Here is a 26382-nt window from a genome sequence, read left to right on the forward strand (position 1 = left end):
CGTCTACGATTTGTGGAACAATTTCAGAATAATGTTCATCAATGTAAAATTGTGAAGACTATGAATCTTGTCATCTACAGTACATAATATCATCAAAAGATTCCAAGAATCTGGAGAAATCTCTGTGTGCAAGGGACAAGGGTGAAAATCAATAGTTCATGCCCATGATCGTTGGGCCCTCAGGCGGCACGGCATTAAAAACAGGCTTGATTCTGTAATTCAAATCACTGCATGGGCTCAGAAACACCTCCAGAACTCATTGTCTGTGAACACAGTTCACCGTGCCATCCACAAATACTGGCTAAAGTTCTATCATGAAAGAAGAAGCCATGTGTGAACATGATCTAGAAACACTGCAGTCTTATCTGGGCCAAATGAACTGAGGCAAAGTGGAAAACTGTTCTATGGTCAGAGGAATAGAAATGTGAATTTTTTTTGATTGATGAAAACATTGATGCCGCATCCTTTAAACTAAAGAGGAGAGGGACCATCCGGCTTTTTATCAACGCTCAGTTCAAAAGCCTGCATCTCTGATGGTATGGGGGTGCATTAGTGACTATGGAATGGACAGCTTGTACATCAGGAAATTAACCAATACTCAATTAATCAATACTGAAAGGTATATACAGCTTTTAGAACAACATCTGCTTCCATCCAGATTCCATCCCATCTTTACTTCTGAGAGACTCTGCCTCTCTAAGATACTCTTTTTATTTAACCTAATTAGTTGCAAAATGTTCCTCCAGCTGTTTCTTTTTAGTAACACTTACTTTTCCAGCCTTTTGTTGCCCCCGTCCCTACTTTTTGGAATTGGGGTTGTATTTTATCTTTTTTTTAATTCTCCTTTACATATCAGTGTGGTCGTAAAAAGCATTTCACTGTCATACTATGTATGGTTTTGTATGTGACAAATAAAATATGATTTGATTTGAATCAATAATTAAATGCTTAACTTCTTTTGAATAGTTAATTCTGTATAGAATTCTGTGATAAATAAATAATATTCTTATTATTACTAACTGACCGTGTTGATTTTACTGCATTTCTGTGTCTGTGTGTTTGCACAGATTGCCGCTGTGTTCATGGCGTGTGTGATAACAGGCCTGGCAGTCAGGGTGTGTGTCGCAGGAACTCCTGTCTGTCTGGATACTCTGGAGTGCTTTGTGATCTCACAGCCACGCCCTGTGATTCAGATGGAGCCTCCGAACACTGCCATATCCATGCTTACTGCACACGCATTGATGACATAAACACGTCAGTATTACTTTAATCATCTTAACTTGTTTTTTGCTTTTATGCTACCTTCTGAAGTAATATATTCCATGTATTTCTTAAGGCAGACTTTAGCTCCAATCATAATCGTGCCCACCTGACTGACCATCTAATCATTGCCTTAAAAGGATCAGCTAAAACGGGGTGTTAGATTTTGGTTGGAGGTGAAATCTGCAGGAAGGTAGATCTCAAGCAAGAGGGTTGGTGACCACTGTCATAAAGCATCTCAAATCATTTTACTGAAATACAATGGACATAAAAAGTTACACACTGTTAAAATGACATGTTTTCATTTTGACAATGACATGTTAGATCAACATGACATGATTTTGACTTGCTATATCTTGGTTTAATTATTTTTTTATATTTAATTCTTAACAAGAATTTCTTTTATTTAATTTATTTATTCAATTCTTATTTACTGCTATGTGCATTATGAAGTTGCTATCAAATGAAATGTTGCCTTAATGTGTCACCATTTTGTCTTGCCTTTGATTACTTATGATAATTAACACCGTTAAAGTGAACTTTATTTCACAGTATGGATCATGGTTTGCTCAGTGTTTGTGGTGTGTGTGTGCTGCAGGTGTGTGTGTAATCCTGGATATGCCGGCGATGGATACTCCTGCACTGAAGCCAACATGTGCCTCAAACCTGACAGGGGAGGCTGCCATGTAAACGTGAGCCGCAACACTATCTTCATTTTTATCTACTACTTTTTCTATGTTTCCCTTTTCTGAAGTTCTGATAGAAGCATAAAGAATTTGAGAACAGTATGTTTGAAGAAATAGATATAATGGAATGGTTTCACAGAATCAGACTGCAATAACTAGCACTATACAGAATGAGACTACAATAGCTAGCACTATACATTAACAGACTGTGTTATCTAGTACTGTGATATGGTACGATATAGACCCAGACTGTGATAGTGTAGTACTATACAGAACCAGGCTGCGATAGTGTAGTACCATATAGAACCAGGCTGTGATAGTGTAGTACCATATAGAATAAGCTGTGATAGTGTAGTACTATATAGAACCAGGCTGTGATAGTGTAGTACCATATAGGACCAGGCTGTGATAGTGTAGTACTATATAGAACCAGGCGATGATAGTGTAGTACTATATAGAGCCAGGCCGTGATAGTGTAGTACCATACAGAACCAGGCTGTGACAGTGTAGTACTATATAGAACCAGGCTGTGATAGTGTAGTACTATACAGAACCAGGCTGCGATAGTGTAGTACCATACAGAACCAGGCTGTGATAGTGTAGTACCATATAGGACCAGGCTGTGATAGTGTAGTACCATATAGAATAAGTTGTGATAGTGTAGTACTATATAGAACCAGGCTGTGATAGTGTAGTACCATATAGGACCAGGCTGTGATAGTGTAGTACCATACAGAACCAGGCTGTGATAGTGTAGTACCATATAGAACCAGGCTGTGATAGTGTAGTACCATATAGAACCAGGCTGTGATAGTGTAGTACTATATAGAACCAGGCGATGATAGTGTAGTACTATATAGAGCCAGGCCGTGATAGTGTAGTACCATACAGAACCAGGCCGTGACAGTGTAGTACTATATAGAACCAGGCTGTGATAGTGTAGTACCATATAGGGCCAGGCTGTGATAGTGTAGTACTATATAGGATCAGGCTGTGATAGTGTAGTACCATATAGAACCAGGCTGTGATAGTGTAGTACCATATAGAACCAGGCTGTGATAGTGTAGTACTATATAGAACCAGGCTGTGATAGTGTAGTACCATATAGAACCAGGCTGTGATAGTGTACTACCATATAGAACCAGGCTGTGATAGTGTAGTACTATATAGAACCAGGCTGTGATAGTGTAGTACTATACAGAACCAGGCTGTGATAGTGTAGTACTATACAGAACCAGGCTGTGATAGTGTAGTACTATACAGAACCAGGCTGTGATAGTGTAGTACTATATAGAACCAGGCTGTGATAGTGTAGTACTATACAGAACCAGGCTGTGATAGTGTAGTACCATATAGAACCAGGCTGTGATAGTGTAGTACCATATAGAACCAGGCTGTGATAGTGTAGTACCATATAGAACCAGGCTGTGATAGTGTAGTACTATATAGAACCAGGCTGTGATAGTGTAGTACTATACAGAACCAGGCTGTGATAGTGTAGTACTATACAGAACCAGGCTGTGATAGTGTAGTACTATATAGAACCAGGCTGTGATAGTGTAGTACTATATAGAACCAGGCTGTGATAGTGTAGTACTATACAGAACCAGGCTGTGATAGTGTAGTACCATATAGAACCAGGCTGTGATAGTGTAGTACTATATAGAACCAGGCTGTGATAGTGTAGTACTATATAGAACCAGGCTGTGATAGTGTAGTACTATATAGAACCAGGCTGTGATAGTGTAGTACTATATAGAACCAGGCTGTGATAGTGTAGTACTATACAGAACCAGGCTGTGATAGTGTAGTACTATACAGAACCAGGCTGTGATAGTGTAGTACTATATAGAACCAGGCTGTGATAGTGTAGTACTATATAGAACCAGGCTGTGATAGTGTAGTACCATATAGAACCAGGCTGTGATAGTGTAGTACCATATAGAACCAGGCTGTGATAGTGTAGTACCATATAGAACCAGGCTGTGATAGTGTAGTACTATATAGAACCAGGCTGTGATAGTGTAGTACTATACAGAACCAGGCTGTGATAGTGTAGTACTATATAGAACCAGGCTGTGATAGTGTAGTACTATATAGAACCAGGCTGTGATAGTGTAGTACTATATAGAACCAGGCTGTGATAGTGTAGTACTATATAGAACCAGGCTGTGATAACTAGTACTGTGTCCAGGTGGAATCTTTAAATATGTTTGGAGTAGAAAACAGAGCCTAATAATATCAGAGTTAAATGGTCTAAATTATAAGACGTACTTCACCGAATTCTCTCTGCAGTATACATTGCTTCATGTAATAAGTAAAAAAAAAAAAAAAACACGACAAGGTGCGATGTTATATGAACATATTCCACAATGTGGTTGTGTGATAGGTGTGGGCACAAAGTAGAGTTACTGTCACCACCCTGAAGTGGATTGTTTAGCTATAACAGCAAAGTATTTTATTTCTCTTATACCACAGCAACTGGCCAATGATTAATTTTTTTTACATTTATTACTGAACAACACTCTGTGCTTTTTAACAATTTATGCTTACATTTAATCTTGTAGAGTGTCTGTGAAACAAGTTAGTTCCTGTCATTGTTTACATTATAGTAGTTATAAAGAGTCAATCACTTACCAGCCTCTCTTCTTTTCCTCTTTCAGTAACAGCACACATTCTTAATCAATTTATTATTAGCCTGAGATTATGTATCAATCTGCCTTACACAACCCCATGAATGAGTTGTTACTGTAATAAGGATAACATTTTAGAATGATAAGCCTATCAGTTAAATGACAAATGAAACTATTGTCAGAGATATGCTGTTATAAAAAATGAATCTTCTTATTTGAGAATTCAACAGCGCCATATTTATGTACCTAGAGCTTTATATTAATTGTCATATCAATTCAATTACAAATGTGTTTTACCTAAATGTGAACAAGCCTGAAGACTTGTAATGTAAATATGACATGACATTAAGATGACGTTTCTGGTCAGTTCAGTAGAACCTAGTGTAGATGTATTTTGTTATCTGCACTATCACTGAACTACATATGTGTTTCCAGGCACAGTGTGTGTATGCAGGCCCTGGAAATGTGTCGTGTGTGTGTAATGAGGGATGGACAGGCGATGGTGTTGTGTGTATGGAGATTAATAACTGTTTAATGGAGAACCGTGGTGGGTGTCATGAAGACGCTGACTGCACCCCCACCGGACCTGGCCAGGTAACACTTAAAGATCACCGTTGAGACCAGATGAGCCATATCCCAAATTATGTCATATATTTTTTTTTTCCAGTTAAATATCTTATACTAAATGAATGTATAAAAATGCACTCGATTTTGTATTACATCTTGCACAGACTCTTTTATCTTATATCATATGTATTATCCTAAAAAGATATTATATTAAAATGATGTATTTTTAATATTCTAATCTAATGTTTTTAAAAGAATGCATTAAATGCTTTAAAATTGCAAATACTCATTTTACTTGTTATTTCTTCAGAGCGAATGTGCCTGTAAGAAGGGATTCATGGGAAATGGCATCATGTGTCAGATTATTAACCCCTGCAGGATAGAAAATGGAGGCTGCCACAGCGTGGTTTGTATTCAATAATACTCAAATTTCCCTACTGAGTCAAATACAGGATGTGTGTACAGTAACTATGTCTGAAACGGTGCTCTAGTCTCTATAAACTAGGTGCATCATGGATATTTTGTATTTATTTGAGTCATGGCTCAGACTGCATGCATAGCTAGTACACTAAGCAATCACTTATAAGGTGTAGCTTTCTTTCTTTCTTACTTTTTACAACAGGCGACATGTTCATTTAATAACAGTGGCACACACGAGTGTACTTGTCCAAAAGGTTATGAAGGAGATGGCATCACATGCTATGGGAATATACTGATGGTAAGTGCCTTTGCCAGAATAATGAATCACTATTTAATACAAGTTCAGTACCTGACTTTGTGCTAACAGTACACAGCTTTTAAAAAACAAAAATTTTTTAATCTAAAAAAAATGAAGTTAAAATGTGTAAAGGTTAGCAGATGACAGTTGGATATTTGAAAAAGTCTAATTAATAGCAAATGAGCTAATATATATGGGATTTTTGTTTGTATTTACGGTATATGTTAGAATGAATTTAGTTAAAAGCATATGTAACTGTATTCATGCATATTGTTAAGCTGTTAACTCACAGAATGACATACTAATACATGTAATTTATTAAATAATTCTGTAAATTGTTCATCTTTTTTTTACTTGCAACATAAGTTGACCTTAATTAACCTTCATCAGTAATAATTGATGCTAAGACATGTTAACGATGTGATTAATTAATATATCTAATTCTTGTTTCTGTCATGACTAAAAATAAGTCCACATTAATCATTATTTAATTCAAGGAAATATGAAGTGTAAATAATTGACTAATATCACTTCCTATAGTAGTTTACATAAACCATAAAAGATTTTTTAAAAGTATGTTTGTTTTGAATGTTATCTAATTAATGAACAGACAATTACTATAATGTTTATCCCTTAATGATGCTATTTTTTTTTTTCAACTCTTTCCAGGAGCTAGATGGGAACTCAGATTTCTACACTTTCAACCGCTATCTACGAGTTTGTACAGTTTGGTCATTAGTATAAGCCAGTAACAAAAGACTTAGTGTTTTGCAATGAAAGTAAAATGTGTGCTTTGTCCTTTAAACTTTAGAGACACCCAGTGATCAGTGCTGAGAGCAATGTGACTGCTTTAGTTCCCTCCATGCATGCGTTTGGAAATCTGAGTGATTCAGAGAATCTGTTTTGGACTGACTTTTACCGCCTTCCTTACCTGCTGCGGTATGTTCTCCAATTGATCTTATAGGTCCATTCTGAAGTGATTTAGCTGGCAAAATGTGTGCGCGTGTTGGAGGTGGGGCATAGATGTTCAGTGAGCAGGTAACATTAGCTAGCTAGCTATCTGATGTGAGTGACTAGAGGGGTGAAAAAAGTACAGAGAAACGGTACTTAAGTAAAACTACTGGTACTATGTCTAAATCTTACTGGAGGCAACCATCTACTGGCATGAAAGTCAAAAAGTATCTACATTTAAACATATTCAAATATTTAAGAGTAAAAAAGTTTGTCTTGCTATTTAGTTAATGTTTAATGACTTTCAGAACTAGCTTAAACTAATTTACAGAATTGAACTAGCTAGCTTTGGGAGGCAAAGTCTCCCAAAGAGTCTCATCCTATATGAACTGGTAACTAGAAAAAAGGAGGAAAAAAAAAGATGAAAAAACTCATGTCGTTTGAGATTTGTAATGAGAATTTTAAAGGTCAAAAAGAAAAGGTAAGGTGTAAAAAAAAATTGCTCTCTGAAATTTATTTGATTAAGTATTCTGGTTCACGTAACCAAATATTTTCTCTCCATGGTAACTATTGACATTATTTTACCTGAGGACCAATACATTTCTCACCTATTTATTCTTGGTGGAACTGGAGGACATTTTGTTTTTTTATTGGTAGAAAAGATAACATGCCACACATTTGTATTCTATTGGCTGCCAGGAGTGAATTTCTTTTTTGCATTCTCATGTCCCTTTCTATTAAAAAAAATGAAATAAAAAATGCTTTGAGATTTGCTTTGCTTTATGCTTTGTACTTGAACTTTACTTTATACACCTGACTTCAGGATTCTATCACAATTCTTGCTTTCTGTGAAACAGTTCAAAGAATTCTGGTTGTTAGAAAAGTATCATGCTTAAAGTGTCCAGTAAAGTAATCCTCAGTTGATTCTTTCTTTAATGGTCATACAGAGGATTTTGACTTCAGCTTGTGAGGAAATGAAAAGACACACTGTGCAGCACTGTTCACTTTCCCATCAGTGTTTGTGTTTTGGTGTGTGTGTGTTCCTTTTAGAGCTCACTTTTTGGATGGCATTTACACCTATGATGACTTGAGAAAGCAGATTAATAAAACAGTCCCAACTAAATCCAAGACAAAATGGGAGATCACAGTTAAAAACGGGGTAACAATTCATACATTTCTCTGATAACATGTAGGTGTTTGTGTATGTACACTCTGCTCTCCATACAATGTGTGTAACTGTGTGTTTTCTTCTTCAGGAGCTTATGATTGATAACGCTACAATTCTTGTCCCAGATCTCCAGGCAACCAATGGGTTCATTCACATAATCAATACAGTAATTATAATTTGTCAATTTTATTCATACATAATACAGTATATTGATTTTTGAAATAATAATAATCATCGTCATCATCATTACTTAATGCAACCTTTGCGTGTAATACTTTTTTTGGGTAAGAGTCTACCAACTTAGCACATCTTGATTTGGTGATTTTATTCCACTCTTACTTGCAAAAACGCTCCAGATCTATCAAATTGCGAAGGGATCTCCTGTGCACAGTGCTCTTCAAGTCATTCCACAGATGTCTGATAGGATTTAAATCTGGGCTCTGACTGGTCTATTTAGAAGCATTGATCTTCTTCTTCTGAAGCGATTCCTTTGTTGACTTCCTTTGTGCTTTGGGTCGTTATGCTGAAAGGTGAAATTTTTTTCTTCAGCTTTCTGACAGAGGCCTGTAGGTTTTGTGCCAAAATAGATGGGTAGATCTTGATTAGAGCCACTACCATGCTCCACATTGGCATGGTGTTCATTGGGTGATGAGCTGTCTTGTTTTTGCACCAAATATATCTTTGAAAATTATGTCCAAAAAGTTCTACCATGGCCTGACGAGACCATAACACATATTGCAACATGATTTGGGGTGATTATACGTGTCTTGTCAAAATGTAGGTGAACTTGGAAAATTTTCTTTTCCATCTTCCATCTAGCCACCTTACCCCATAGCCCAGACATATGAGAGCCTGTTGTTGCCAGATATTCCTGCAGCTCCTTTAATGTTGCTGTAGGTCTGTTGGCAGCCTCCCTGAAATGTTCTTTTATCCTTTTGACTATTTTGTAGGGACATGCTGTTCTTGGTAACGTCATTGCAGTGCCACATTTTCTCTACTTGTTCAAGATGGCCTTCACTGTGTTCCATTGTTTTGGAAATTCTTTTGTACCCCTCTCCTGATCAATATCTTCCAACAATGAGATACTGTACATGCTTTGTAAGCTCTTTGCAGACCATGGCTTATGTAGTCTGCTGAAATCAAGATGATGTCAAGAAAATCCTACAGAAACAGCTGATCTTTATTTGGGGTTAATCAGAATCAGTTTAATTATGACAGCTGTATGATAATTACAGAGTTCAAATGTGATTGGATGAGCACAGTCACATGGTCCATTATAAATGGTGCACACACACAGTTATGGGAAAAAGAATGTTCACCCTCCTTCTATTCTATGTTTTTTTTTTTTTTTTTTTATTACTTTATCAGGGCCTAAATAACAATTGTGTGGTCATCACCCATTTCTATTAACAAACAAATAACCTCAAGTAAAAAAAAAGAAAAAAAAATGATTTCATTATGTCATCATTTTTCCTTAAAAAGTAAACCAATATTCAGAAACCACGTGGGGAAAAAATAAGTACAACCTATAATTCAGTAACATGTACAATGGATAATAAAAGTATACACACCTTTGTTAAAATGTCAGGTTTTTGTGATGTAAAATGTTTCAGATTGTTTTTCACTTAATTTTTATACGTTTTGGTATCACACTGAGGGTGGAAAAAGTTCTGATATGATTAATCTAAATCTGTAGGAGTTTATCAGTCTTTCACATCGATTTGGAGAAATATTGGCCCACAGTTCTTTACAACAATGCTTCAGTTCACTGATGTTTGAGGGCATTTATTTATGCACCGCTCTCTTAAGATCCTGCCACAGCAAATCAGTGGGGTTGAGCTCTGGACTTGGCCATTTCAACCTTGATTTTTTTTTTCTTCTTTAGAAATTCGGATGTCAGCGTGTGTGCTTGGGATCACTGTCCTGTTGCATGACCCAATTTTAACCCAGCTTAATCTGCTGGACAGATGGCCTCATGTTTGTCTCAAGAATATTCTGGCATAAAGTGGAGTTCATCATTGTCTCAATGACTAATTTTCTTACGTAAGTCCTGTGGCTGCAAAACAAGCCCAAATACTCACCCCTGTCTGGAAGTAGGAAGGGTGTACTAATTTTTCCCCCACCTGGTTTCCAAATGTTGGTTTGGTTTTTGGGGAATAAATGACTACATATTGAAATCTGTTGTGTTTTTTGTTGTCACCTGAGATTATTTGTTTGTTTATAGAAGTTGATAGATAAAAACATAGACCTGAAGGAGGCTGTACTTTCTTTTCCCAATGCAACCATGTTATTATAAGTCCCCCCCCGTTTTTCCCCCTAAAACATTTCTATTTGCCAGAGAGCCATATCTCCCTGCAGTTCTTGTCTGGTTTCCCACTGAAGCTAAGCAGGGTTGAGTCTCGTCAGTACCTGGATGGGAGACCTCCTGGGGAAAACTAAGGTTGCTGCTGGAAGTGGTATTAGTGAGGCCAGCAGGGGGCGCTCACCCTGTGGTCTGTGTGGGGCCTAATGACCCAGTATAGTGATGAGGACACTATACTGTAAAAACAGCACTGTCTTTCAGATGAGACGTTAAACCGAAGTCCTGACTCTCTGTGGTCATTAAAAATCCCAGGACGCTTCTTGTAAAAGTGTCCTGTGTCCTGGCGAAATTCCCCCATTGGCCCTTCTCCATCATGGCCCCCTAATAATCCTCATCTCTGAACTGGCTACATCACTCCACTAATAACTGGTGTGTGGTGGGTGTTCTGGCACACTATACATCACATCATCCAGGTGGATGCAACACACTAATGGTGCTTGACGAGACGCCCCCCCGTTCATTCCCCTACAATGTAAAGCAATATAAAACTTTGAGTGTCTAGATATACAAAGCGCTATACAAATGTAACTGTAATTATTTGGTTTTTCATTAAAATTGTATTTAATTTTTCACATCACAAAAACCTGCACAAATTTTAACAGTGTGTGTAGACTTTTTATATACACTGTACAGTTGTGCTTATAAATTTACATACCCCTTGCAGAATCTACAAAATGTTTATAATTTTTTTTAACTAAGAGGGATCATTAAAATTGCATTTTGTTTTTTTATTTAGTCCTGCCCTGAATCAGCTATTTCACATAACAATTGTTTACACATAGTCCACAAGACACAATAATAACTGAATTTATACAAATGAACCAGTTCAGAAGTTTACACACGCTTGATTCTTAATACTGTGTGTTGCTACTTGGATGATCAGCTACTGTGTTTTGTGAGAGTTCTTCATGAGTCCTAAAAGTTTGTCCTGAGCAGTTAAACTGCCCACTGTTCTTCAGAAAAATCCTCCAGGTCCTCCACATTCTTTGCTTTTTTGCTTTTCTTCTGCATATTTGACCCCTTTCCATCAGTCGCTATATGATGTTGAGATCGTTTCACACTGAGGACAACTGAGGGACTCTTTACTCTTCTGGGAAACATGTAAATATGTAGCTTCTTAAGGGCAGTACTAAATGAGAAAAATAAGATCTTTAAAAAAAATAACAACATATGTTATATGAAAAAGCTGATTCAGGGCAATAATAAATACAAAAAATAAAATTAAATGTTATTGATCCCTCTTATTAATGATTTCTCTTTTTAAAATTACTAACATTTTGGATATTCTGCAAGGGGTGTGTAAATTTATGAGCATAGCTGTTTATTGTATACTGTATATTCTTGAAATTGAAAGTGAAATTGCATACATAGTTATGTATATTATTGTTCTTAATGTAATCCCTTCCTTCACTTTAAATACCACTTTAATGTAAATACCATTACATTTTGTAAATAAATCTAAGTATATTGTATTTTTAGTACTGAAATCTGGTACTGAATTGTATTTCAGATTTACTATGAGATGCTTCCATGAAGAAAGCACTGTTAAATAGCGTGTGTGTTTTGTGTCAGGTTCTGAAACCACCCATTTCTGACATCCCGCCTCCTCCCCCTTACCTGATGGAGGTCCTCAATAAGACACCCTCATTCAGCCTGTTCAGGGAAGCAGCACTGGTAAATACAAGCTGTCCTTTACACATACACACACACACGCACACACACATACACTAAACTAAACATGCACCAATACAGACTTATCTATAAACACAACAGCCCAGGCACCAGCCAATACACCCGAATTCATAAACGCATCAACCCACACACACATTATCCCATACACATACTACCAATATACACAATAACCCACACACATTACCAGTGCATACTGTACACTAACCCTTACACACAGTCATACACATGCTAGCTCATAAGCACCACTGCTAAACATGCTAACACATACACAAACTGATCCACGTACTCTACACTGCCAATAAACACACTATATAGACTGGGCCACTTATTATCCACATACTGCAGTATACGCTATTATTATGTTGATAAGTGAAATGACTTTTTTTTTTTTTATCCCCCAAAAGACTTTTTACACATTCAAAAACAAAAACCAGCCCATGCCATTTTCCACATTTTCTCAAACTTACACTTTTTATGCAATCCTTAACTATGCAAATCTTTCAGTCTGAGCAACCTAAAAGAAAAGCTAGCGGGTAAACACAAACTAGCTGCTGTAGCTACCTCTATAATTCTATAAATGGATGCATGTAGGGTCAAAAACCCCATTGATTGTGCTGTTGCGTTTATTTTTGTGTGTGTAATGTAGCAGGCCGAGAAATATGATCATTAGAATATTAGATATTAGGTCATGCCCATCCAAACAGTTCTCGAAGCAATCAATGATGAGTCTAGAGAGCAACAGAAATCAGGATAATGATTTAAGATAAGGATTTATTTTTATTAAATCTCAGTAATGGTCTCAAGCCATTCAGATGGGGATTTTCATCTTATATTTTAAATTAATATTTATATTATAAATTGGCTCTGTATAAGTGTGGACACTAGGCATGAAATGATTAAATTAATCTAAATGATTAAAGAATGACTCTTTCACAAATTTACCATCATTATTAATGACTGATTAAATGATGTACACAATTCTCCTTTTGTTAGCTGTACAATTTAACAGAAAGCATTGCAACGAGGGACTTCACTATCTTTGTTCCATCTGACAGTGCGATTAAGGATTACCTGGAGAAAACAAATTCTACAAGTCTGGTGAGATAAAATTGATTCGGCATTTCATGTGTTCTCTTCCATGATCGTGTTTTTATTCAGTCATTTTGACATTAATTTGTTTGTCTTCTTATAGAATGAAAGCATTGTGAAATATCATGTCATTCTTAAAGAGCAGCTTTTCCCAGAACACTTGACTGATGGGACATTAAAAAGTACAATGCTTGGGAATGAGTATCAAATCATGATTCATTTAAACAGTGAAAATAAGGTATATAAAGTTATTATAATATCAGCATTAAATCAGACTGTTTGTGCTATAAACTCAAAAATGACTGAATATAATCTTCTCTTCTTTAGACGTTAATTAATGATGTACCAATGGATGGGAACTTCACCGAGATAATGTACGGTGTCATGATCAGCATCTCCCGGGTTTTAGCGATTCACAAAAACTACTGCAACAAAGAAGTGTACACAAAAGTCTTTGTAAGTCTTACAGTGAATCAGAAGTCAGCATTCAGGACAATCTCTTATTTAATACGGTCTCACAGTTGCAAATTCCTAACAATATACACAAGATTAAGGTTAGGTTTATGGGTGAAGTTTGTATTTGTACCTTTTCTTACAACTTAATTTGTATGAAACTGAAAAAAAAAAAAAAAAAGAAAAAAAAATCCAACCACACAACCATCGCTTGATTACATTTTTTAATGAGGCCAGGTTCTTTTTTTGTTTTAAATATATGCAATAAAGAAAGTTAAAGATCTAAAATGTCAGAATGAAAATGGAAGGAGTATGTTTTTTTTTGTTCATGGAAGCATAACTGAGTAAGAGTACAAGGTATACGTTTTTGCTTACAATCAGGTAAAGTTAAATATATTAACAAAGTACAAGAGTTACATATTTGTCACCTCTGCAACTACTGAGTCTCCACATGCTCATAATGTTCTCGCAGAAATTGTCATTAATTAGAAATTCTCCGGTTATTTGAATAAAAACACCTAATGTTACTTATGTTTGATTCTTACACAGGGAAGGTGTGGTGCATGCGACTCAGCTCCTAAATGCACGTGGAACGGCAAGCCTGTAAGATAACACCCCTCCGTTCCACATCCCATGCTTCATTAGTACATACATGGCCTTTGTTCTCAGTTCTCAGGGCTTAGGGGACTGTGTGCTTCCCACTGCTGTCTCTGTCTCAACACACCTGCGTCTACTGCTAATTATCAGCCCTTCATGGATAGAATCAGGCGGATTAGTAAAAGGAAAACACAGTTCAGCAGTCCCAGAGGACAGAAACTGAACACTACACAGCTGAGTCATTATTGGCTGCTTCTGTCTAAGTAGCTCAATGCTGTTCATTTCTGATTATTAATTTATTTAGTAAATAACATTTTATTCAGTAAATAACATTATATAAAGTCTGTGCACCATGTGCACTCATTCACAGTCACCAAGCGACATGCTTTCTCCAGTGCTCTGCTTTGAACCATTTAGTTTGATTTTGATTACAACCATAATCCACCAAGGCCTTTGATGGGTACCCATTTGAATACACAGGTATGGTCTAGTTTGATTGGGGGAGGGACTGCAGCAATTTTATTTTTTTGTTCTTGGCAGTGCTGGGATTTGAACTCAATACCCTTGAGCTTCAGCTATCACTTACATTATATCTATCTCTCTCTAGACTGAAAAAAAGAAAAAAAAAAAAATCAGATGCATAACTAGGCTGCTGATGACCAAACAGGTGTAAACCATTCCTAGTTACCTGTTCAATCTCTCAGACCCCTTCTTCCTACTACAACTGACACAATTTTACTGGCAGATGAAATCACAGAACTTAAATTGCGCTTTGTTGCGGAAAAAAAAGGACTATTTTGTGTATATCTACATTTTTTCCCAAACCTCATTCTACTGTATTCAGAGGTGGCAGCTTAAGTGCACAACTAAAGTCAGAGGGGTAGCAGTGCCTGATATGGGATTTTTCTAGACCAGGAATGCCAATATCAAATTCTGCCTAGGCCACATCAGCATTTTTGTAAGCACTTGAAGCACCATATACTAAGCCTATTCATTTTTAATTTAAGAAGCATAGATCAGGTTTTAAATGATCAATTTATCCTATTACTAGCATTACTTTTTTAATCAATTTCAGCGGAACTGTCATAAAGTATTTTATGGCAACGTTATTAATAGGGCAAGACTGGATGACGATAGATTGTGCATTGAATGATTAAATAACAAATCATGTTATTACCCCTCCTACTGTTGTGTGGCATCAAACCAAAACACATGAGCATATTGCACTTCTCAGTTTAATTATACAGATCACTCAAATGTAATACAATGTAACATAAAAGCAAGCAATAATCTAACAATGAGAAAATAAAAAGATGAATATGATATGAGGGTCATTCCATCTCAAGTGGTCCAATACAGGTTGCTCGAGCATTATTCATTTTTAAAAACATTTTTCAGCGATTACCTCTACGTATTGGCATTGCAAAACCACCATTTTTATTTTTTATTTTACTTGGTTTAACTATGACAGACATCTTTGTTTCATGGCATACAATAAATTTTGGTTATACAGCTGGTTACGGCTTAGGATGGTCCTAGCTCCTTGCTAGCACACATTACAAGGTACATGTACTAACATTTTTGCACATTCTTTTTCCTTAGATTTAGAACTTAAGTCCAAATGTAATGCTCAGGATTGCTCACAGTTCTACTTTTAGGGTTAATTTATAATGGGAAGGGTTAGAGTGTCAGTCTTAATTTTCTATGGAGTACCTAGATAAGTATAGTGTGCATGTAGAATATTTCAGGTTTGAGACTTCTATTATTATTATTATTATTATTATTATTACTACTACTACTATTTTATTTATATATATATATATATATATATATATATATATATATATATATATATATATATATATATATATATATATATTCAATTCTTAATTTTGGGTTGAATATCTTTATAATGGGAAGGGTTAGTGTCAGTCATAATTTTGAGAGTACCTAGATAAGTATAGTGTGCATGTAGAATATTTCAGGTTTGAGACTTCTTTTATTATTACTATTATTATTATTATTATTATTAATATTATTATTATTATTATTATTATTATTATTATTATTATTAATGTTGGCAAGAAAATGCTTCTTTTTTTTATTTTTATTATTTTTTTTAATTCCCCTTAATTTTGGGTTGAATATATTTGGTGGGGGACCAGATACAATCCTGAAATTTTCACAGAAATTTGTCCTCTATATAAAAGCAGTGAGTGACTATAAACAGCTGTTTTCATAAACAGCAGCATAGCCAAAATTTGTGCCATGACACAAAGATGGCTGTTGTGGTTAAATCAAGTAAAATAAAAATTTAAATAAATTTAAAAAACCTGCTGGTTTTGCACTGCCAATACATAGAGGTCAAGCAGCCTCTATAAACACAACTTTACAAATTTTGGACCACTTGAGATGGACTGACCCATGAATGAGAAGATCTCAAGCAGTGAAATAGTGGGGCTCTAGTCCTATATGTTGCCAATATGTTGTGCATGATATTTCTAGTAATCACATTAATCACTACAAATGTGGATTAATTTAACAATATGATTTCCCCACCTTATCATTCATCAGCTTATAAACAAGCACATGATCCAACACATCCTATCCTATCATGCACCAATAGTTAATTGTGCACACTAATTAATGAAGCCATGAGATCCTGAATTGAGGTTATGAATTTAGAATGTATTCATGGTCTGTTATTTGCTATTTTGCTATGTTGTAAAATGAATAAAATAATATCATTATTGAGTGACCAAGCACTCATCTGCTACACTTAACAATGCACTCTGAATATGGCCAGTTCTGTCTAATTATAACCATTTATCTGAGATGCTGGAGTGGTAGCACCATCACTGTGTAGAGCATGATATTATCATTTACCTACTGTAGGTCTCTAAAATGCATGTAAAGTGTCGCACTCAAAAAAACATCATTACCATGTTAGTATCACTGCTGAACTGAGAATGGCCCACCACCGAAATAATATCTGGTGAATGGTGCTCTGGTGTTCTTATGGTCCCTTTTCATTGATGTCCAAAGTAAAACACCATTGTCAAAGTGACCAACTGTATATAATAGGTGAACCTTATAAAATTGCCAGTGAGTTGAGATACAAGATGTTTAACTGATTAATCAGCTTTCGACCCGATTCCTTATTATATACAGTAAATCACATCACCACTTCATATCTGATTCCACATTGTGAATTCTAGTACATATTATCTACTGCACTTTTACTGTGTATTAAATATTGATTGCTGGTGGTATAAATGCACAGCCTTCAAGTGGAAATATTTGGATTAATTAATCTGGATTAACCAAAAAAGCATTTTCTTACACTGAGTATGCTTATTTATGTAATGGCACAAACTCTGAATTGAATCTTATTAACATACAAATGTATTCCATTTTAAGGTGAAGGATGCATTCCCTTTGAACATGAAGTCCAACTGTAGATACAGGACAAAAGTAGGACGAAAGAGAAAATTAGTGCAAGGTTGCATGATAGACTGTATAAAAACGGAAAAGGTAAGATTCTCATTATACAAGTCTCTGTATAATGGCAATACTAATAACTAATCAATAGTTTGGTGAAAAATTACATTTACACAATCCACAACATAATTTAAGACACATTTGGTGTCTGATATTTGACATTTGCTTATTTAGTTATGCACTGGCATTTTTGAGGCCAATCTAGCAGGCAATGGTAGCCTATCTCACCCAAAATCTTTTTCTTTTTTTTTTTTCTTTTTTTAGAAATCAATAAATGCATACTCAAATCTTCATATACAGTATTTGCTTCATGTAACATCATTAGGCTATGTAATTGTGTTTCTAAATTTGATACATTTTAAGTTCAAAGTGGACCTATAGTATCATCCACATAAATTCTAACTCCTGTTGTGTTGACAGGTGGTGGACTTCCCACACTGTACATAGATAGTGTATATGCATATTGCCTGGGAGAAATGAGAAAAAATCATTGGTTATACAGGTATCAATATCCACATACTAATCACATGTTAACCCAAGATATATATGGGATTTTTTTTTTCTCTAAGGATCATAGCTGCTGCCCAGGATACTTTGGACTTGACTGTTTTAAATGTCCTGGAACACTGGACAACTGGTGCTCGAACAACGGCAAATGCCAGGATGGCCTTTGGGGCAATGGGGAGTGTCTGTGTAATGAAGGGTTTCATGGCACAGCGTGTGAAATGTGTGAGCCCGGAAGATATGGCAAAGACTGCAAATCAGGTAACATCCACCTTATGTGACCTCACTTCAGTCATTTTATAGACAGTAGTCACTCAGTCCTAGTTAACACAAGCATGTGAGGTTAAGTCCCAGAGAGTACAGAGAGTACCATGGTTGTAATTTTTCATCTTCTTTGTCTTCTTGTTGTTTTTGTGTATGTTTCTTATTGTTGCCCTCAAAGAGAAAAGAAATGTAACCATTGATTGGTGTTAATCTTGACAGCTAATTTGGATTTCGGTCACCTTTGTAAAGTGAGTGTATGAAGATTGGGGTGAACATTTAATATTCCAGTTTGAGACATTTCTGTCTCACAAAATATCATTGCGTTTCTTGTGTACTGGGCAGGTTTATGGCAAAATATCAGTGTAAATACTTATTTGAGAATTTGAGCAATATCCTCCTCCTCATGGCATGATTGTGGCATAAACCACATAATTGGTCAATTTAGCATGCATGCATAAAGATTACTTGGTGAATGTACATTGGTTAAGACTAAAAAGCAACCACTAGACCATGTGTGCCTCGTGCAGGTGGCATGATAAAAGGTGGCATTGATCCAATTCTTTACTCTTTACCACCCAACCCTTTACCACTAGGGACTCTCTAATACAGTGTAAAATATTGTATATGTGCTTAGTGTTTTACACAATAGTCTACAATAGGCTATTACACAAACTAGGAGTGCATACATTTTTGAATGTATATTAACAGTGGATGGGGAGAGTTCAAGAAGGCACCGAGTATCAGACTCAGCCTCTGTGCTGTTCTGACAAAAACATACTTGCTAGACAGTCAATTATCCTGTGTTACTGCAAAGCTGTTCATATACAAGAGCTTTATCATGGATCAGAAGTGCAAATGCATTAGCAACCAATTACAGTGGTGCTTTATATAGAATTTTCTATATAAAACCATCAGATTTTCATACAAGTCCTAAAAATAGACAACGAGAACCCAATTAAACAAATGAGACAAAAAAAATTCATTTTTTTTTCATTCATTTATTTATTGAGGAAAATGATCCAATATTACATATCTGTGAGTGACAAAAGTAAAAGTGAACCTCTATTTGAGGTATTTTGAATCAATGGGATGACAATCAGGTGTGAGTTAGCACCCTATTTTATTTACAAATCAGGGATCTATCAGAGTCTGATCTTCACAACACATTTGTGGAAATGTATCATGGTATGAAGAAAGGAGATTTCTGAGGACCACAAAAAAAAAAAAAGAGTTGCTGATGCTCATCGGGCTGGAAAAGGTTACAAAACCATATCTTAAGAGTTTGGACTCCACCAACCCACAGTCGCATTGGCTAATGTTGATGTTCGTGAGTCCACCATCAGGAGAACACTGAACAACAATAGTGGGCATGGCAGGGTTGCAAGGAGATAACCACTGCTCTCCAAAAAGAACACTGCTGCCCGTCTGCATTTCAAAGATCATGTGGACAAGCCAGAAGGCTATTGGAAAAATGTTTTGTGGACGGATTAGACCAAAATAGAACTTTTTTGTTTAAATGAGAAGCTTTATGTTTGGAGATAGCAAAAAACACTGCATTCCAGCATAAGAACCTTATCCCATCTGTAAAACATGGTAGTGATAGTATCATGGTTTGGGCCAGGACGGCTTGCCATCATTGATGTAACAATGAATTCTGAAACATACCAGCAAATGCAGCAAGACAACAACCCTAAGAGCAAGTCATTCAAAATAATGTTTAAAGAAGAATAATGTTTTGGAATGGCCAAGTCAAAGTCCTGACCTTATTCCAATAGAAATGTTGTGGAAGAACTTGAAGCAAGCAGTTCATGGAGGAAACTGACCAACATCCCAGAGTTGAAGCTGTTCTGTACTGAGGGACGGGATAAAATTCCTCCAAGCCGACATGCAGGACTGATCAACAGTTACTGAAAATGCTTAGTTACAGTTATTGCTACACAAGATACTGTGTACCAGACACTGAAAGCAAAGGTTCACATACTTTTGCCACTCACAGATATGTAATATTGGATCATTTCTCTCATTAAATAAATGACCAAGTATTCTTTACATTTGTTTGATTGGGTTCTCGTTCTCTACTATTAGGACTTATGTGAAAATCTGATGATGTTTTTGGTCATATTAATGCAGAAATATAGAAAGTTCTAAAGGATTCACAAACTTTCAAGCACCATTGTATATCCATATAAAGCTTTAACTCCAATTCCTGATTCTAGTTTTCTATGTTGCCACTTTCCATTTTCTTTCTCTTCCAAGTCAAACGTTATTTTTTTAATGGTATTTTCCAGTTGTATTAATTGTCTACGACAGGGGTGGGCAATCTTGTCCGGAAAGATCCGGTGTGGGTGCAGGTTTTCATTCCAACCAAGCAGGAGGCACACCTGATTCCACCTGTTTAATCAGTTGATCTTGGCTTTCAATAGATTCAGGTGTGGCTTCTGCTTGGTTGGAACGAAAACCTGCACCCACACCGGCCCTTTCCGGATAAGATTGCCCACCCCTGGTCTCCGATGACCTTGTTGTCCTTGTTTGCCTGTGAGCTGACTGCCATTCTGAATTATGCTATTGATTCCTGAGGAGGCTTTAATACATCCTCTAACATTTGAACAGTCTCTAGAGTGACTTTGATGTTTGGGTAAAAATTTCAAAAGTGGTTTGAAGTTGTAAAGCCCATTAGAAACTCGATAATGTCCTGCTTTAATAGAGGAGCACCAAATTAAGCGAGGATACATTTCTCTCATGATTAGAATGTCACTGTGATCATGGAAAATGTCTGGATGGCATAGATGGTAATGGCCAGTGCATCTGCTACAAGGGTTGGAAAGGAGTGACCTGTTCTGTAGGTCAGTGCTGCAAATTCTATTACAATATTTTAATAAATATACAATGGTTTATATGTTGTTAGTAATGTCCAATAAAATAACTTAATCTCATTTTTCAGAGATCATTAATGATGAATGTGGAGGCATTTGTGATGAGAAAGCCAAGTAAGTGCATAAGACAGCACACAGAATTATAATCTGCTCTCCATCATGTGCATCAGTTGTTGTTACTATGTGGTGTTAATTAAAACTGCTTATTTGGGTCTGTATAACTTTTCTTTCAGCTGTTTTTCTCCAAGTTCAGGAGTAAAACCAACATGTATCTGTGCAGCGGGTTACCATGGAAACGGCACCTTTTGTCAAGGTCTTGTTTGAAAGAAAATTATTATATATTTTTTTTTTACTATTATGAGGCATAATGAGAACATGATGCATATACACTAACTGACCACTTTAATAGGGACACTTGTACCCCTGCTCATGCAATTATCAATAATGTGGCAGCAGCACAATGCAGATATAGGTCAAGAGTTTGAGTTAATGTTGAGCTAATGTTCAAAACAAACATCAGAATGGGGAACAATGTGATCTCAGAGATCGGAAAAAGACAAAAGGATGTTTTTCCGTTACATACATTCCCTAACCTGTAAAGTATGGGTGGAACTTGATTTGGTAGCCCATCCACCTCAACATTTGACATGTTGCATGTTCTGAGATGATTTTCTGCTCACCAGAGTTGTAAAAATTGACCCCCCCCAAACCAATTTTCTCCCTAATTTAGTCTTAGCCATTTTCCACCCACGTCTCCCCTTTTATACAACAACTACCAACCGAGGAGGATGAAAGCTAGGATCTTTTCAAACTGCTGTTCATGCTGTGTCACGGGGCAGTGTAACACATTCATAGAAAAGTGCTATCTGCCCCCTTCTGCATGCACGAGCTCACAGATACCAACAATTGGCTAGTGTCACTGTGAGAGAGCTCTCACATTCACATGCTCTATCACCCAGAGAGCAGTCCCAGCCACAGATGGCTCTGGCATTATCAAGATTGGAACTCACAATCTCCGGACAATAGGGCAAAAGCTTTTCTGTTGTATCACTCGGGAGCTAAAGAGTGATTATGTGAGTTACCATAGCCTTCTTGTCAGCTCAAACCAGTTCAAACCAAAAGCATTTTCTTCTGACCTGCGGAACTATCACTCATTGGATGGTTTTTTTTTTTTTGCTTTCCCTATTATTCTGTGTTGATTGTAGAGGCTGTTTTGTGTGAAAATCCCAGGAGATTGCTAGTTTCTGAAATACTCAAACCACATGATTGGTTGATTGCATGAATGTGCAGGTGTATGAAATAAGAACAGAGTAGGAAACAACAAAGCTGAAATCCTGTGGGACTTCCTGATCCAGGCAGATAAACAAGTAATAGCGAACCAGACCGACAGCCAGATTAATAACAGATAAGGAGCAGAAAACAGCAGTGGTGATAAATGTGGCAGTCCCATGTGACAGTAATATCCAAATATGATAAGTTACAGAAATACCAGGGACTGAAAAAGGAACTAGAGAAGCTGAGATTCAAGATAGCTACACCAGTGAGATGAGCACTCAAGGCCATGAATGACAAAGGTGTTTACAAGAGTCAAATCCTGGAAAATCCTAGTTTGCTTACTCATAACTGAATGATATATATTTTTAAAAATGCCATTTTATGTTGCTAACTTGCCCCACCTCCTGCCTATATCCACATATTTATAGCTTATGATTATATGGCTGTTGCTATGGTTACATCTCAGAAGGTGTTATCATTGTTCAGTGGTTTTAATTAAAACATTTCAGTGCTCTGTGGCCCATAAATCATTTCTTACAGTGTAATTAAATTAAGAGTTAGTGTAAGGTCAAGAGAAAGAAAATCAACCAGATAAAATGTACTGAAGAAGAATATCTGTGCCATAAACACTGAGTTTCAATGTGACATACAGTGCATCCGGAACGTATTCACAGCGCTTCACTTTTCCCACATTTTGTTTTGTTACAGCCTTATTCCAAAATGCATTAAATTCATTATTTTCCTCAAAATTCTACAAACAATACCCCATAATGACAACGTGAAAGAAGTTTGTTTGAAATCTTTGCAAATTTATTAAAAATAAAAAACAAAAAAAGCACATGTACATAAGTATTCACAGCCTTTTCCATGACACTCAAAATTGAGCTCAGGTGCATCCTGTTTCCACTGATCATCCTTGAGATGTTTCTACAACTTGATTAGAGTCCAACTGTGGTAAATTCAGTTGATTGGACATGATTTGGAAAGGCAAACACCTGTCTATATAAGGTCCCACAGTTAACAATGCATGTCAGAGCACAAACCAAGCCATGAAGTCCAAGGAATTGTCTGTAGACCTCCGAGACAGGATTGTATCGAGACACAGATCTGGGGAAGGGTACAGAAACATTTCTGCAGCATTGAAGGTCCCAATGAGCACAGTGGCCTCCATCATCTGTAAATGGAAGAAGTTTGGAACCACCAGGACTCTTCCTAGAGCTGGCCGCCCGGCCAGACTGAGTGATCGGGGGAGAAGGGCCTTAGTCAGGGAGGTGACCAAAAACCCGATGGTCACTCTGACAGAGCTCCAGCGTGTCTCTGTGGAGAGAGGAGAACCTTCCAGAAGAACAACCATCTCTGCAGCACTCCACCAATCAGGCCTGTATGGTAGAGTGGCCAGACGCAAGCCACTCCTCAGTAAAAGGCACATGACAGCCTGCCTGAACGACTCTCAGACCATGAGAAACAAAATTCTCTGGTCTGATGAAACAAAGATTGAACTCTTTGGCCTGAATGGCAAGCGTCATGTCTGGAGGAAGCCAGGCACCACTCATCACCTGGCCAATACCATCCCTACAGTGAAGCATGGTGGTGGCAGCATCATGCTGTGGGGATGTTTTTCAGCGGCAGGAACTAGGAGACTAGTCAGGATCGAGGGCAAGATGAATGCAGCAATGTACAGAGACATCCTTGATGAAAACCTGCTCCAGAGCGCTCTGGACCTCAAACTGGGGCGAAGGTTCATCTTCCAACAGGACAACGACCCTAAGCACACAGCCAAGATAATAAAGGAGTGGCTACAGGACAACTCTGTGAATGTCCTTGAGTGGCCCAGCCAGAGCCCAGACTTGAATCCGATTGAACATCTCTGGAGAGATCTGAAAATGGCTGTGCACTGACGCTTCCCATCCAACCTGATGGAGCTTGAGAGGTCCTGCAAAGAAGAATGAGAGAAACTGCCCCAAAATAGGTGTGCCAAGCTTGTAGCATCATACTCAAAAAGTCTTGAGGCTGTAATTGGTGCCAAAGGTGCTTCAACAAAGTATTGAGCAAAGGCTGTGCATAATTATGTACATGTGCTTTTTTTTGTTTTTTATTTTTAATAAATTTGCAAAGATTTCAAACAAACTTCTTTCACGTTGTCATTATGGGGTATTGTTTGTAGAATTCTGAGGAAAATAATGAATTTAATCCATTTTATAATAAGTCTGTAACCTAACAAAATGTGGAAAAAGTGAAGCGCTGTGAATACTTTCCGGATGCACTGTACATATAAATGTCATTTATTTTTCCTAATTAAGTGATACAATGGCAAATGCATAAATACAAGTCTAAACCATTATATATACTCACTGTCTGGATTGCATTCTTGATTACAACTTGTGATGAGATTTGATTCAGAACCATGATTAACATTTTGACCAGATCTATTCTTTTTTTTTTTTCCTTTTACAGAAACTGACTTGTGTGCCACCAATAATGGTGGCTGCTCAGAACATGCAACATGCACAAAAATCTCACCTGGAGAAAGGAGCTGTACATGTAAGAAAGACTACACTGGAGATGGAACTGTGTGTCTAGGTATGAGATTTGAAAATATCACCAATATTGGAGCCTGAGCTTTCCACTGCTCTTATTCCTCTCATAGTTGGTTGAGTAGATTTTATTATTGGCATTTATGGCAGCATTGTTTTGAACCAGTTTACATTCTGACATTCTTAGTCTTGTAAATCCTCAGACAGCTAATCCTACATTAGCTTATGTAATTTCAATATCATTTGATACATACAGTACATTTGAGCATAAAGGTACTCTAGACACAATAATAAAGTTATCATTGTTCTCATGTTACCGTAATTTGAAACCACAGTTTATTTTTTTTTACCCAAATCCTGATTTTTTTTTCTCTGTGTTTTTGTTTAACAGAGATGGACCCCTGTCTAGTTAATAACGGAGGATGTTCTGTGGGGAAAGATTGCATCAGAACTGGACCAAACACAGTAAACAGTATTACTTATTAAACATCATCACTATTATGCCATTAATACATTTAACATTTTAATACAATTTACATTCATATAGTATTGGTTGGAATTTAAGATAGAATGTCTGTAGGTGGCTCAAAAAGCATTGGATAAATATATTAACAAAATATAATTGTTAATATTACAAATATTATAATTATTTTAACAAATACTCTAATGCTAATGAAGCAAACTGTGAAAAACACTTAGGCCATGATTGAATAGATCCTACTTTTTGTTACATAGTGCTTGAGAAGCCTCACTGGACACTTGGCTGGCCTGGGCACATCCTAAACAGCTCTTGAATTTGGCCTATCAGTATTATTACAATATTTAAAATATGTAACTACACACTTACACTTACAATATTTATGTAAATAAACTGAGGAATATGTCTCAGTTAGACACAATTTGGTCTTTATTTCATGTGCATGGAAGGCGATTGGAGCGTGCATGTAAATTGGAGACAATACTTATATTCAGCATTGAGTATTATATGGCATGTTGTTTCTTACATTAAAATGAGGAATTCTACCTACATAAAGTGAGCTGTAACCATAGCAGATGACTGCTTGGTCATCTTATCCATTACACCATGGGTATGGTTTCTTTCGAGAAGAGCACCAATAGACGGATACACTTCATTCATTCTAAAAACCCAAAATAGCATAATGAAAGCATGAAAGAATTGATTATTTTCATGACCTTTTTAGTGACTTTTACTGCAACTCTTAAATTCGATTCGATTTTTCACTCTGCCAAAGCT

The 26382-nt window shown here is 36.6% G+C and overlaps 1 protein-coding gene across 2 annotated transcripts in view; it reads left to right on the plus strand.

Moving 5' to 3' along the window:
- Positions 1-26382, plus strand: part of stab1 (stabilin 1) — an 85872-nt gene that overhangs the window by 23680 nt on the left and 35810 nt on the right. For both annotated transcript variants that reach the window (XM_053653270.1, XM_053653271.1), the window contains 21 exons: positions 1068-1254; positions 1859-1952; positions 5015-5173; positions 5457-5552; positions 5769-5864; positions 6534-6581; positions 6676-6803; positions 7866-7974; positions 8072-8149; positions 11918-12019; positions 13031-13135; positions 13230-13364; positions 13454-13582; positions 14129-14182; positions 17597-17710; positions 18247-18442; positions 21193-21288; positions 21387-21432; positions 21552-21631; positions 25048-25173; positions 25519-25592. In XM_053653270.1, coding sequence (XP_053509245.1) covers positions 1068-1254; positions 1859-1952; positions 5015-5173; positions 5457-5552; positions 5769-5864; positions 6534-6581; positions 6676-6803; positions 7866-7974; positions 8072-8149; positions 11918-12019; positions 13031-13135; positions 13230-13364; positions 13454-13582; positions 14129-14182; positions 17597-17710; positions 18247-18442; positions 21193-21288; positions 21387-21432; positions 21552-21631; positions 25048-25173; positions 25519-25592 — 2252 coding nt within the window. The remainder of the gene's footprint in view (positions 1-1067; positions 1255-1858; positions 1953-5014; positions 5174-5456; positions 5553-5768; positions 5865-6533; positions 6582-6675; positions 6804-7865; positions 7975-8071; positions 8150-11917; positions 12020-13030; positions 13136-13229; positions 13365-13453; positions 13583-14128; positions 14183-17596; positions 17711-18246; positions 18443-21192; positions 21289-21386; positions 21433-21551; positions 21632-25047; positions 25174-25518; positions 25593-26382) is intronic.

This window comes from Ictalurus furcatus, chromosome 21 (assembly GCF_023375685.1).
Source record: "Ictalurus furcatus strain D&B chromosome 21, Billie_1.0, whole genome shotgun sequence".
NCBI lineage: Eukaryota > Metazoa > Chordata > Actinopteri > Siluriformes > Ictaluridae > Ictalurus > Ictalurus furcatus.